General features: G+C 34.5%; 1 protein-coding gene across 5 annotated transcripts in view; it reads left to right on the top strand.

The window, feature by feature from the left end:
* Positions 1 to 12,372, top strand: part of Ccdc88a (coiled-coil domain containing 88A) — a 127,919-nt gene that overhangs the window by 66,764 nt on the left and 48,783 nt on the right. For all 5 annotated transcript variants that reach the window (XM_031341618.1, XM_031341620.1, XM_031341619.1 and 2 more), the window contains exons 9-13: positions 2,530 to 2,611; positions 4,793 to 4,951; positions 5,367 to 5,513; positions 6,217 to 6,361; positions 11,158 to 11,342. In XM_031341618.1, the coding sequence (XP_031197478.1) occupies positions 2,530 to 2,611; positions 4,793 to 4,951; positions 5,367 to 5,513; positions 6,217 to 6,361; positions 11,158 to 11,342 (718 nt within the window). The remainder of the gene's footprint in view (positions 1 to 2,529; positions 2,612 to 4,792; positions 4,952 to 5,366; positions 5,514 to 6,216; positions 6,362 to 11,157; positions 11,343 to 12,372) is intronic.

The following is a 12,372-nucleotide window of genomic DNA, read 5'->3' as shown; positions in this document are numbered from 1 at the left end:
GTGCAATAATTATGTGGAAAACCACAATAATTGAGTAAAAGTGTCTTTTTTCATCCTCTTTGTCCTCAGCTCTTAGCAATGACTAATCTCATATTTTCATGGGTCTGCCTGTTTTCGACACTCATATAAATAAAGCATATAATATATAGCCTTCTTGTTTAGCATAATATCTTCCAGGTTCCTCTGTGTTTTAGCATATAACTGATGTCTTATTAATGACAAAAGCAGTAACTTATAATCTATAAAAAGACAAACTTGCAGAAAGTTAAAGAATAAGAGGGCCAGCAAGATAAAGCTTGCTGTTAATCCTGACAAGCTGAGTCACATAGTGGGAGGAGAGAACCTTCTCATTCAAGTTGTCCTCTGACTTCATCTGTACATTGTGACACTTAGCTACCTTCCTTGAACAAATGAATCAACAAGACAGAAAATATAGGGGCTAATAATTTACAAATAAGACATTTAAGTAGCACTTCTTTGTATTCGAAAAATAAAAAACAGTAATGACATTTTAACTTCTTAAAGTGTTTTGTATATAGCCACCTTTTGAAAGAAAATTTATTATGAGTGTGTTCGTGCATTGTATGCTGATGCACACATGCTCCGTAGTGTACATATGGAAATCAGAGGACAAGTGGGAGGAACTGATTCTCTTCTTTTACTATGTGGATCCTGGGGATCAAACTGAGGTTACACATGAGAGCAAGCACCTTTTCAAGCTGTTGTGCCATCTTGCTGGCCATATATAGGCACCTTTATTCTATGCTGGATGTTAATAATCTTTTAGCGGGGCAGTTTGGCAGTAGATATCAAGGACTTAAAGGACTGTATTTTCCTTTTAGAAATAATTTTCAGACATATAATACATGCTTTTTAATAATGGTTCCACTAAATAAAGCATTATTCATTATGTTGAAAACTGAAACCTACTTAATAAATTATATTTCTTTTATCAAAGGGCATAATTCTACCATTAAGAATTTGGTGGGGGCTGGTGAGATGGCTCAGCAGTTAAGAGCACTGACTGCTCTTCATGAGTTCAAATCCCAGCAACCACATGGTGGCTCACAACCACCCGTAATGAATAACAAATAAAAGTAAATAAGGAAAAAAAAGGAAAGACTTTTTTTGCCGGGCAGTGGTGGCACATGCCTTTGATCCCGGTACTTGGGAGGAAGAGGCAGGTGGATTTCTGAGTTCGAGGCCAGCCTGGTCTACAGCATAAGTTCCAGGACAGCCAAGGCTACACAGAGAGAAACCCCGTCTCGAAAAACAAAACAAAACAAAACAAAAACCCAAGTCTTTTGTGGATTTTGGATACAGGGAAGCATATGAGCATATATAAAAGTAGGCTACTTCATACCATGCATTCTATTATTGGACAACAAAAGGCAGAAAATAGTAAGTACAGGCTTACTTTGAGAAGGTTGGCTCTGATGGAGATACATAAGAGATAAAGCAGTTCAAAGAGAAAGAATTAATAAAAATTTAGATATATTGCTGAGCATGGTAGTACATACCTTTAATTTCAGCACTTGAGGGGCAGAGGCAGGTGGATCTCCATGAAGCCAGCTTGTTCTACATAGTGAGTTCATGGGTAGCCAGCATTACACTGTGAGACCTCTGTCAATCTATATGTGTACATCTATGTATATGTATGTACATATGTTACAATGTGTTAAGCAATATGAAGTAGAGATTTTAGGTATATGTATGGCAAATATTAAGTGTATGTAGGCCATTTTAAAGGTAGAAAATAGTTTGGAGTCCCTTCTGAGCAACTACTCATACACAGTATTTGATAGAAAAAAATAATTCATGCTTAATTGCTGTTGATTATGCAGAGTCGGAAAGGACAAAGAAAGTTAAGGTAGGAAAGGTGAAATATTAAGTATATAATATAAGGAACAGTCAGAGGGCGGATCGGGAGTGTAATAACGACTAGACTGTAAAAAAAGATTAAAGAATAAAAATTTAAAAAGAAAGTATATAATAAACTAGAGGATGGGAAGTTTGATAACATCTAGTCACGTATTTGTAGTATCTTCTTCTTGCTTTATTCCTTCCCTGTGTTATAGTTATGGTTACTAACGCCATTCACTTTGGTTGTTGTTTTGTAACAGTATATTACTGTAAAATTCTGAAAATTGCTGCATAGACCAAGCTGAGCTTGAACTCAGAGACTTACTTGCCTCTGCCTCCTTAGTGCTGGGATTAAATAGAAGTGTCCAGCAAATATTTACTTATTTTTATTTTATGTGTATGAGTGCTTCTCTGCAAGTATGTAGGTTATTAATATGTACTAATACCTGCAGAAGCTAGAAGAAGGCATTGGATTCCTTGGAAATGGAACTAAGACAGCTGTGAGCTACCTACCATGCTGGTGCTGGGTACCCAATCCTTGCCCTCTGCAAGCACAGCAACTGCACTCAGTTAAGAAATAGTCACCTGTGTATATTAATGTTGTGATGATCACAGATTCTGTAACTAGTACATTTATTCTTTAATAAATATCTCTTGGCATTTAAGGGAAGAAAAAACTGAGCAGTTACTGGACTGTAAACAAGAACTTGAGCAAATAGAAGTGGAGCTGAAGAGGCTGCAGCAAGAGGTTTGTGCCTGGGTTGTTCATACTGGAGCATGAAGCACTTAGAGATTGACTTTCCTCCTGGTCATTTATAACTGTGACATCAATACTTTAAGCCCAGTTACCTCATGTATTTGCATAAAGTCAGGTAACTTTTTTGTACCTTTATCAAAATACAGAATCAAAGTTAGTAATCATGGTCTTTAGACTTTTGTCCTTACTATTCAAAAATTTCCAAGATTCAGAGTAGTGTTTTTGTACTGGGGTAGTTCCTCTTTTTTATATGTTTGCCTTCTATTTCTGAATTACCTAAGCACCTCTGTAAACTATGAATTGATCTGTTTATGGGTTTCGGCTCTCCCATAGTGATTATATTAGGAGATATATATATGTATATATGTCTTCATGTATTAGTCTCCTTTTTTTACATCATACTGAATCAAGTGGTAATATGAATGTTTTTGAGCAATAGAGAGAAACGAGTAGAGTAGTAGGTTTAAGAGTAAAAGAGACTGGCGAATATGGTCAAATTATAAACATGTATTAAATATGTCCCAACATACTGGGCAGGAGCGGTACAAGCCTTTTGTACCAGCACTTGGAAGGCAGAGGTAGATGGATCTCCGTGATTTCCAGGGCAGCCTGGAACTCTACTGTGATTTCCAGGATGGCCAGGGGCTACACAGAAATCCTGTCACAAAATACAAACAAATAAAAAAACTAAAATATGATTGTAAAATCCATTGTGTATAATTAACATGTTAAATCTTAAAAGCTAGTAACAGCAGTTTGGGGGTTGCTTTTGTTTTTTAAAAAAGTGATGGGCAGGAGAGATGGCACAGTAGGTAAGAGCACTTCTGAAGGTCCTGAGTTCAAATCCCAGCAACCACATGGTGGCTCACAACCATCTGTAATGAGATCTGACACCCTCTTCTGGTGTGTCTGAAGACAGCTACAGTGTACTTACATATAAAAATAAACAAGTATTTGAAAAAAAAGATTTATGTAAACAAAAAAAGTGATTAAACTTCTTTTAATCACTGTTTTGTTGTTCTTCATTTGGGTATCTAAGTCATAAATGCCAAGGATTGGAGTAAGGCTGGACAGTTATGTCTTTCACCTAACTAACTTAGCCTGCCATTTTGATGTTAAGAGCTATATGCAAGATCATAAACTGAGACCACCCTAGATGAAAGAGCCAGGAAGTGATCATTTTTATTTTTCATGTGCTCTGGCTCTTATTCTACTTCCTGATAACAGAGGGTGCATGCATACGTGTGCGTGCGTGTGCGTGCGTGTGTGTGTGTGTGTGTGTGTGTGTGTGTGTGTGTGTGTGTGGTGTGTGTGTGTGTGTGTGTGTGTGTGTGTGCGTGTGTGTAAGAGAGAGAGAATACATCCACATATTTGGATAAAAAACATTTCTATAAAAATAGTGATATATTTTATATCACTTAGCTCTTCTATATACTTATCTTGTATTTTAAAGCTAAATCTTTAAAAGCATATATTAATTTTGTGTGTCTGAGTATTTTGCCTGCATATGCCTATGTATCACTTGAGTGCAATGCTCCCAGAGGCGAGAAGAAAACAGTAGATCCTCTGGAACTGGAGTTAACAGATGGTTTTTACCCACCATATTGATGGTAGAAATTGAACCAGGTCCTCCGGAAGAGCAGGCAGTGCTCTTAATGATTCTTAGCCATCCCTAAAGTTAAGTTTTTTGTTTTGGTTTTGGTTTTTCAAGACAGGGTTTCTCAGTATAGCCCTGACTGTCCTGGAATTTACTCTGTAGACCAGAGTGGCCTCGAACTCAGAAATCCACCTGCTTCTGCCTCCCAGGTGCTGGGATTAAAGGCGTGAGCCACCACTGCCTGGCTAAAGTTAACTTTTTAACTTTAAATTTAATTGTGAATGTTGTATAAAGTAGAAGTTAACTTAATTTTCAGTATATTTAAAAAATTTCTAATAGAGAACAGTTTGTAAAAGTTTGTATATAAACATATTTTTAAAGCCCTTTTATACTGGTTCAAGGAAAAGGCTTAGCTTATCTTTTTTTTTCAAGAAACAATTATTCTTTATATACAGTATAATTTTCTTTTAATATAATTTATTGCATTTTATTAAATGAAGTTGTTTGGACAAGAATGGTTTAAAAGAGAAAGTTTATATTTAAGGCATTGTTTATATTTATATGTTTATATTTAGAACATGAATTTGCTTTCCGATGCTCGATCTGCTAGAATGTACCGAGATGAATTGGATGCCCTCCGAGAAAAAGCTGTTAGAGTTGATAAGCTTGAAAGTGAACTCAGTAGATATAAAGAAAGACTACATGATATTGAATTTTATAAGGCAAGAGTTGAGGTATGTTACATAATTATTCATATTTAAAAGTGTTAAGATTTTCAAAATGCATTTTATAAACAACAGAAATTTAATCTAGAGAGTATTAAGTTCTTTGATTTATTTTAAATATCTTCACACATTATGAAGGTGTATTCCATCAGTTCCCTGTGAAGTTACAGTCATTATTAATTCTAAGGCTTACATATTTTGAATGTATAATATGTTTAGTTCTAGGGCAGGGAGTTGAAGGTGAGTGAAGCCACAAAAAGAAAAAAAAATTAACTGTATAGTGCTTTACTCCTACATGAAAATGTGGTAAGAATGGCTTAATGTATTTATTTGTAATGATGCATTGTTATCTTTTAGGCTTCAAAAAAACAGATATTAGCACATTTCTAATTAATCTTTAAAAGCCTATTTTAAATGTTTATAGGAATTAAAAGAAGATAATCAAGTTTTATTAGAAACAAAAACTATGCTGGAAGACCAATTAGAAGGAACTCGGGCTCGTTCTGACAAATTACATGAATTAGAAAAAGAGAATTTACAACTAAAGGCTAAACTGCATGATATGGAAATGGTAAGATTTATGGAATTCATCAGTTTTCCTAGTTCCTAAGGAAGAGTTCCGTGATTCATATTTTATGATTCAGCTAAATTCCCTATAATGACAAGGATGTCTAGAGTCTTTAGTAAGGCTTTAACATAGACTAGATAGCTCAATAATTCTAAGATACTTCTATTTCATAAAATAAATATACAGTAGCATTTTGTTTCAATTACAGATGGATATTCCATACTAATTTTTGCCTTTATAAAATAGTAAATCTACTTTACAAGCATATTCTTTAAAATGCAAAAATAGTACAGCTAAAATTTATCAGTGGCCATAACTATTTTGTTAAATGAAATTGTCAGTATGAAGGAACATGTTTATTTTTGTCCCTAAAAATTATTTATATCCAAGAATATATGTGGAAATTGAATTTGATAGGCTTAAAAAAACAAAAACAAAAAAAGCAGAGGACAGTCTCAGACCAGTGGGTAAGAAGGAAGGGATTTAGGAGACGGTAAAAGAGGAGTGAAAACAGCCAGAACAGTTATAGAAATTCTCATTTTAAAAGGATATCAGGTACCTGATTAATATTGGTCAGTGTTGATTACAATGAGAAAATTTTAAGGAACTAAAAACCTTCAGCTTAAAAGTAGTAAAAATAAATGAATAATGGATGGAAATTATACTATATCTTAGCTTTCTTTCCCTATTCTGTATAATTGAAAAGGAACGAGATATGGATAGAAAGAAGATTGAAGAATTAATGGAAGAAAATATGACTCTGGAAATGGCACAGAAACAAAGTATGGATGAGTCATTACACCTTGGCTGGGAGCTGGAACAGATATCCAGAACTAGTGAACTTGCTGAAGGTAGTCTCAGTTTTGTTTCCTTTAAGTAGATTAATAAATAAATGAAGATTAATTATATTTATTTTCCCTAGCTAAGGTCCCATAAGACTTGCAGTTGTTTCCAAAATTATTACTTCACAAAGTAATATCTTGTTTTTACTTTTTTATAACTTAAAATTCAGTTTTACTTGTTCGGGGAGAAGGGCTTTTTAAAAACCTGAATCCTGGCCTTTTTCTGTTTAAAGTTGTATCAAATAATTCTATTATAGCTTCATTTACTATGTAACAAAAATTATACCTAAGACAATGTATAGTTTTTAGAAGTATACAATTAGTCAAAAGCAAACTTCAGTTTTGTGAATTCATTAACAGGTTTGGATGGTTGGTTAGGCAATATTTCCAGTTCCTATCACAGGAGGTAGAATAATAATTTATTGGTTTCTCCTGAGAACAATAGTCTCCCTTAAGTAAAACAGTTGTTTTATCTATCTAGTCAGTGTGTTCTTTGAATGAAGACAAATCTAACTCAAATGTTAGAAACCTAATAAGAAGATCCTAAAGGTGAATATGTACTCAGAGTGAAAAGAGTGAAGGGTTTTCATTGCTATGGCTGTTTTCTTAACAAATATAAAAAAATAAATTATCCATACCAGCTAGTTCACTGCTGGGGATAGTGAAAAACTACTAGACAAATTTGTAACTTCTTCCTGGGTATGGTAGCACACACCTTTCATCCCAGAACTCACTAGATAGAGACTGGCAGATTCTGAGTTTTGAGGTCAGCATGGTCTACATAGTCAGACCCTGACCCAAAAATAACAAATTCATATTATGCTTTTTTTTCCCCTGACTCTTTCTTAAGGGTCTTAAAATTAAATTCATTGCACTTGTTTGCATTATAAGCTTGGGTATGTTATTGCTGTTAATACATTTTGTTCATTATAGCCAGTTCAAATTTATTCAAAATAAATTAGTTCTACAATTTCTAAATGACACAGTATTAGATTATTTTACCTGGATTTTTTGAGCAAATATTTTTCAAACACTTGCCAAATGTAACACACTGTCCCGGATGATGAGTACATAGTTATCAGGTGACAGGTAAACAGAGTACATAGATATAAGCCCTGAAAGAATTTCTAGTTTAGTGCTTATAAATAATTATACAGATAGTATGTTTCATCCAGTATATCTATTAAAGTTTTTCTAATTTTATACTTGAGAACCTAATAATAAAATCCTACTGTCCTATGAACTAACTTAAGTAGTGACTTCATGAAAGTTTATTAAAGTATTTGTGTAATTTTTAATTGTACTTCTATTAATTAAGTTACAAAGAAAGCAGCCCAGACTTCAGTTTTCTGCTACTAAAAAAGCCTGTATGTGTGTGCTTATCTATATGTGGAGGACAGAGGATATGGTAGTTTGAATGAAAATATACCATAAAACTGTAAGTTTAAAAACAAAAAAATTAGTTCACTAAAGATGAAGTATATAAGTCAAAATAGTATTTTCATAGATTGACAATAGATTATTGAAAAAAACAATAGATTATTGAAAATTTCAAGAAAAAAAATCATACTTGTAATATCTATTAAGAACTGGTGGTGGTACATACCTTTAATCACAGCCCTCAGGAAGCAGAGGGAGGTGGATCTCTGAGTTTGGGGCCCGCCTGATCTACAGAGTAAGTTCCAGAACAACCAGAGCTACACAAATTAACCCTGTCTTTAAAAAAAGAAGGGATAAGAGGAGGAGGGAAGAGGAAGGGAGAGGAGGAGAAATAATAAACAGATTGTCATGATGGCTTAGTAGGTAATTGTAACTGCAACCAATCCTTATGACCTGAATTCAGTCCCCAAGACCCACATGGTTAAAAAAAAAAAAAAAAAAAAAAAAAAAAAAAAAAAAAAAAAAAAAAAAAAAAAAAGCAAAACAGCACACAAAGTTTTAATTGTGAGTTAGGGGTAGAGAGAAGGTTCACTGGTTGAAAACAATGGCTGGTCTAGAGAACCCTTGTTTGATTCCCACTACTACATGGCAGTTCAAAACCATCTTGTAACTCCAGTTCCAAGGGATCTGATGTACTCTTCAGGCTTTCACAGAGACCAAGAATGCAAGTGGTTCACAGACATAGATGCAGACCAAATGCCTATACTCATAAAATAAAAGTAAATACTTAAAAACTAGCTTAAGGTTGCACATTTATACAAACAAATAGCATATTAGCAACAACAAAAACAAAATAGTAAACACAAAGAGATGAAGCAGAATAGCAAGCCCAGAAATAAAGCTATGCATTTCTGCTCAGCTGATTCTTGACAAACATAGAGAAGTGATGTAGAAAATGGTAATCCTTTCAATAAATGGTGCTGGGAAAATGCTGTTTGATTGTAAAAGAGTGACTTATAATTTGATTTCACACCAGTGCAAATAGATGAAAGATTTAAATGGAAGACCTGAAACTATTTTTTTTAAAGATCTATTTTTTATTTATTTTATGTGTATGAGTACACTGTAGTTGTAAAGATGGCCATGAGGTATCATGTGTGTGGCTGCTGGTAATCGAACTCAGGACCTCTGCCAGCCCCGCTCGCTCTGGCCCAATTCACTGTAGCTGTCTTCAGATGCACCAGAAGAGGGCGTCAGATCTTATTATGGGTGGTTGTGAGCCACCTTGTGGTTGCTGGGAACGGAACTCAGGACCTTCAGAAGAGCAATCAGTGCTCACCCACTGAGCCATCTCGCCAGCCCGACCTGAAACTGTTAAACTACCAGAGGACATCGTACTGTGTGCTCTAAATATAAATTTTATTTTTCAAGAACTAACATGAAAACCAAAGTAACTTATATGAAAATGTACATTTAAGATTAACATAAGCCGGGCAGTGGTGGCACACGCCTTTAATCCCGCAGTTGGGAGGCAGAGGCAAGTGGATTTCTGAGTTCAAGGCCAGCCTGGTCTACAGAGTGAGTTCCAGGACAGCCAGGGCTACACAGAGAAACCCTGTCTCGAAAAACCACACACACACAATAAAAAGATTAGCATAAACAATTTCCATTAGTTCTCAATTTTTTGTCATCCTTCAATGACAATTATGGAAAATTATATGTATTATTTCCTAGGTCATATCATATTTTATAATTGAATAAACTGTACATAATGACATCAGAAAGTTTTTAATACAACAAATGAGCTTGTTTTGTTCTTGTGAAAATATTTAATCCAGGTTGAATTTACAGAGGTGCTGTACTCAATGCTGTAGGACTAAAGTTACAGCTCTTGGAAGAGTGTTTGTCTGACAATGCAAAATGGTAGAGAGGAGTGACATACTACATTGTTATCATACTATGTTTTAATTTATGAGACAAAGCCAGATTTGCAAAATGGTGATACTAGTAAATTTTTATAATATTTTCATTATATTCAGATTATTCACTTAAAATTTTTTTTACCCAAAATGCAAAATGTGATGTTGTGTTTCCAGAAGTATATTTTAACCCTTCACTAGGTATCATTCTGAACAATTTATCTGTAAGTTTACAGTTAAATTTAAGTCATATTGTTTGTTTCTTTGAGTTAAAATCTCATAAAGCACAGGCTAGAGTCAGACTCAACAAATTAAGTAAGGATATCCTTGAAAGTCTTGATCCTATTGTCTCTACCTCTCATGTGCTGAAATTAGAAATGTGTGCCACCACACCAAGAATAAGTAATGTTTTTGAGGAAGTAAAAATATTGTAGACTGAAATATCAACAACAAAATACATGACAGCCTAGTTAGATTTTTTTAATTCTGTGATTATGTAGTAAACTTGCAACAAAACCGTACCAATGTGATATCTAGAACAAATAGTTTTTCTTAATTTCTGTAAATAATAAAATTATTTACTGTACCCAGTTTTGACCAATATTTACATGTTTGTAGGGACATATACTTTTACACTGATATGACTACATACGCACAGTTGAGAAAGAGGGACATGGAAGAGTTCAATGACGACCCTACATCCACCCAAACCCTGCCCAGCCCTCACCCCTCCTCCCAAAATAGTAACAGCCTAGACAAGAAGACCTTGGAGAGAACTGTTAAGAACTGTGGCAGGATGCTGAGTTGTCCTCCATGGTAGATGCCTTCCAGCAAGGATATGGGAGGGGAGCTTCGGGGCAGTCACAGAGAGTTTGATCACTCCCCAAGGAAAGTATAGATAACACAAATTTGACTTTTGTTTGTTTGGGTTTTGCTGGAACAGGCAGCAAGGATTGAGGATGGGAGAACAGGGCAGGACTGGGAAGGGAATGTGACTGGTGTGTATGATATGAAATTTACAAAGAATTAATAAAAATGCTGGGAAAGGGTGTTATGTTACAGGTGCTTTCTTGTGACAAAGTAGACTAGATATTGATCTTTGCTCCTAAGTTGAGCATTGACTTCTTTTTTCAGAAGCATATTAACAGTGTATATGATCTTCAAACAATTTATAAGGATTGTTCTCTAGCTACCTCTTAATATTTGAAGTCACTTAAATTTTAAAGTATGCTTTTTATTGAGTTAGAACGATCTTGTAAGATTGCAAGGCAATACTTGTAATATATCAAATAACCCAACATCATCAACTTGACAATTACCAAATAATTTTCCATGGAACTAGAACTCTATAGTCTCTTAAGTTTAAGTTGTGTATGTTAGAAGCTCAACACTTAACTTTGTTGCATTAGTTTTTTAATTGTATCTATCTTAAATAACTTAAAATTTTATGAAGTTAAAGATCAGGTATCAGGGTAGTTTTATTAGTGACACTTTTCAATATTACAGCACCACAGAAATCCTTGGGCCATGAGGTAAATGAATTAACATCAAGTAAATTATTAAAGTTGGAAATGGAAAACCAGAGTTTGACTAAAACTGTAGAAGAGCTTCGGAGTACTATGGACTCTGCAGAAGGCACCACTTCCAGAATCCTAAAAGTTGAAAAGGAAAACCAGAGACTGAATAAAAAGGTAAACTAAAGTGTAATCTTTATTGTAATGTTAATTTATATTAATAACTTGTAGTTTTTACTCACAATGTATTCTTAATATTGTTTAAGCTCATTTTTAAATATTAAGAACAAATGAACCAAATCCTATGACTACCATTCAGGTTCAATAATAGTGAACTTGATTTTGGGCTGGGGATATCCCTCAATGATAGAGCAGTTGCCTGGTATATGAAAAGAGTTTTTTTGTCAATCCTCAGAACCTTAAAAAAAGAAATTAAGAAAACAAACTTGTTGTTGGTCTTACTTCATTATTATGTCATGTGTCCTCCTTATGGCCTTAGGATCAGTGTGTTATTTCAACAACAAAACATTAGAATATAGATCTCTAAAAGATAAGGAATTTTTAGAACACAAGAACAGTGATATCTTACCAAAAATTAGCTTTTTAAAAGATTTTTCCTTTTTTGGTTTTTTGAGACAGGGTTTTTCTGTGTAGCCCTGGCTGTCCTGGAACTCACTCTGGAGACCAGGCTGGCCTCGAACTCAGAAATCTGCCTGTCTCTGCACCCCTCTGTACTGGGATTAAAGGCATGCGCCACCACTGCCTGGCTTAAAAATTTTATTATTTTTATTCTCTGTATCTGAGTGTTTTGCCTGCATGTGTATCTGTATAGTCTATGTGTGAGGTATCTGCAGAGGCCAGAAGAAGTCATCAGATTCCCTGGAACTGGACCTACAGACAGTTTTGAGTCGCCCTGTGATCGCTAGGACCTCAACTCTTGCCTTCTTGAAGAGCAGCTAGTGCTCTTAATCATTTAGCCAGGCCTCCTAGCACATTTTCTGTTGACAGAATTGGGTTGTGTAATAATTGTGTAATTGTGTAATCCACAATGTAGATTTGTTGCTTGTGTCATTTGTTCTGCACTTAGCCAGTTCGTCTTCTGTATTTCTTCTTTATCTACAAGCTTACTGTACTTTAAGATTATTTTTTTTTTATTTTAGATATTTTCTTTATTTACATGCGAATTTCTCCTTTCCCAGTTTCCCCT

Source organism: Mastomys coucha, unplaced genomic scaffold (assembly GCF_008632895.1).
Source record: "Mastomys coucha isolate ucsf_1 unplaced genomic scaffold, UCSF_Mcou_1 pScaffold22, whole genome shotgun sequence".
Taxonomy (NCBI): domain Eukaryota; kingdom Metazoa; phylum Chordata; class Mammalia; order Rodentia; family Muridae; genus Mastomys; species Mastomys coucha.
This window is presented reverse-complemented; position numbering and strand designations above follow the sequence as displayed.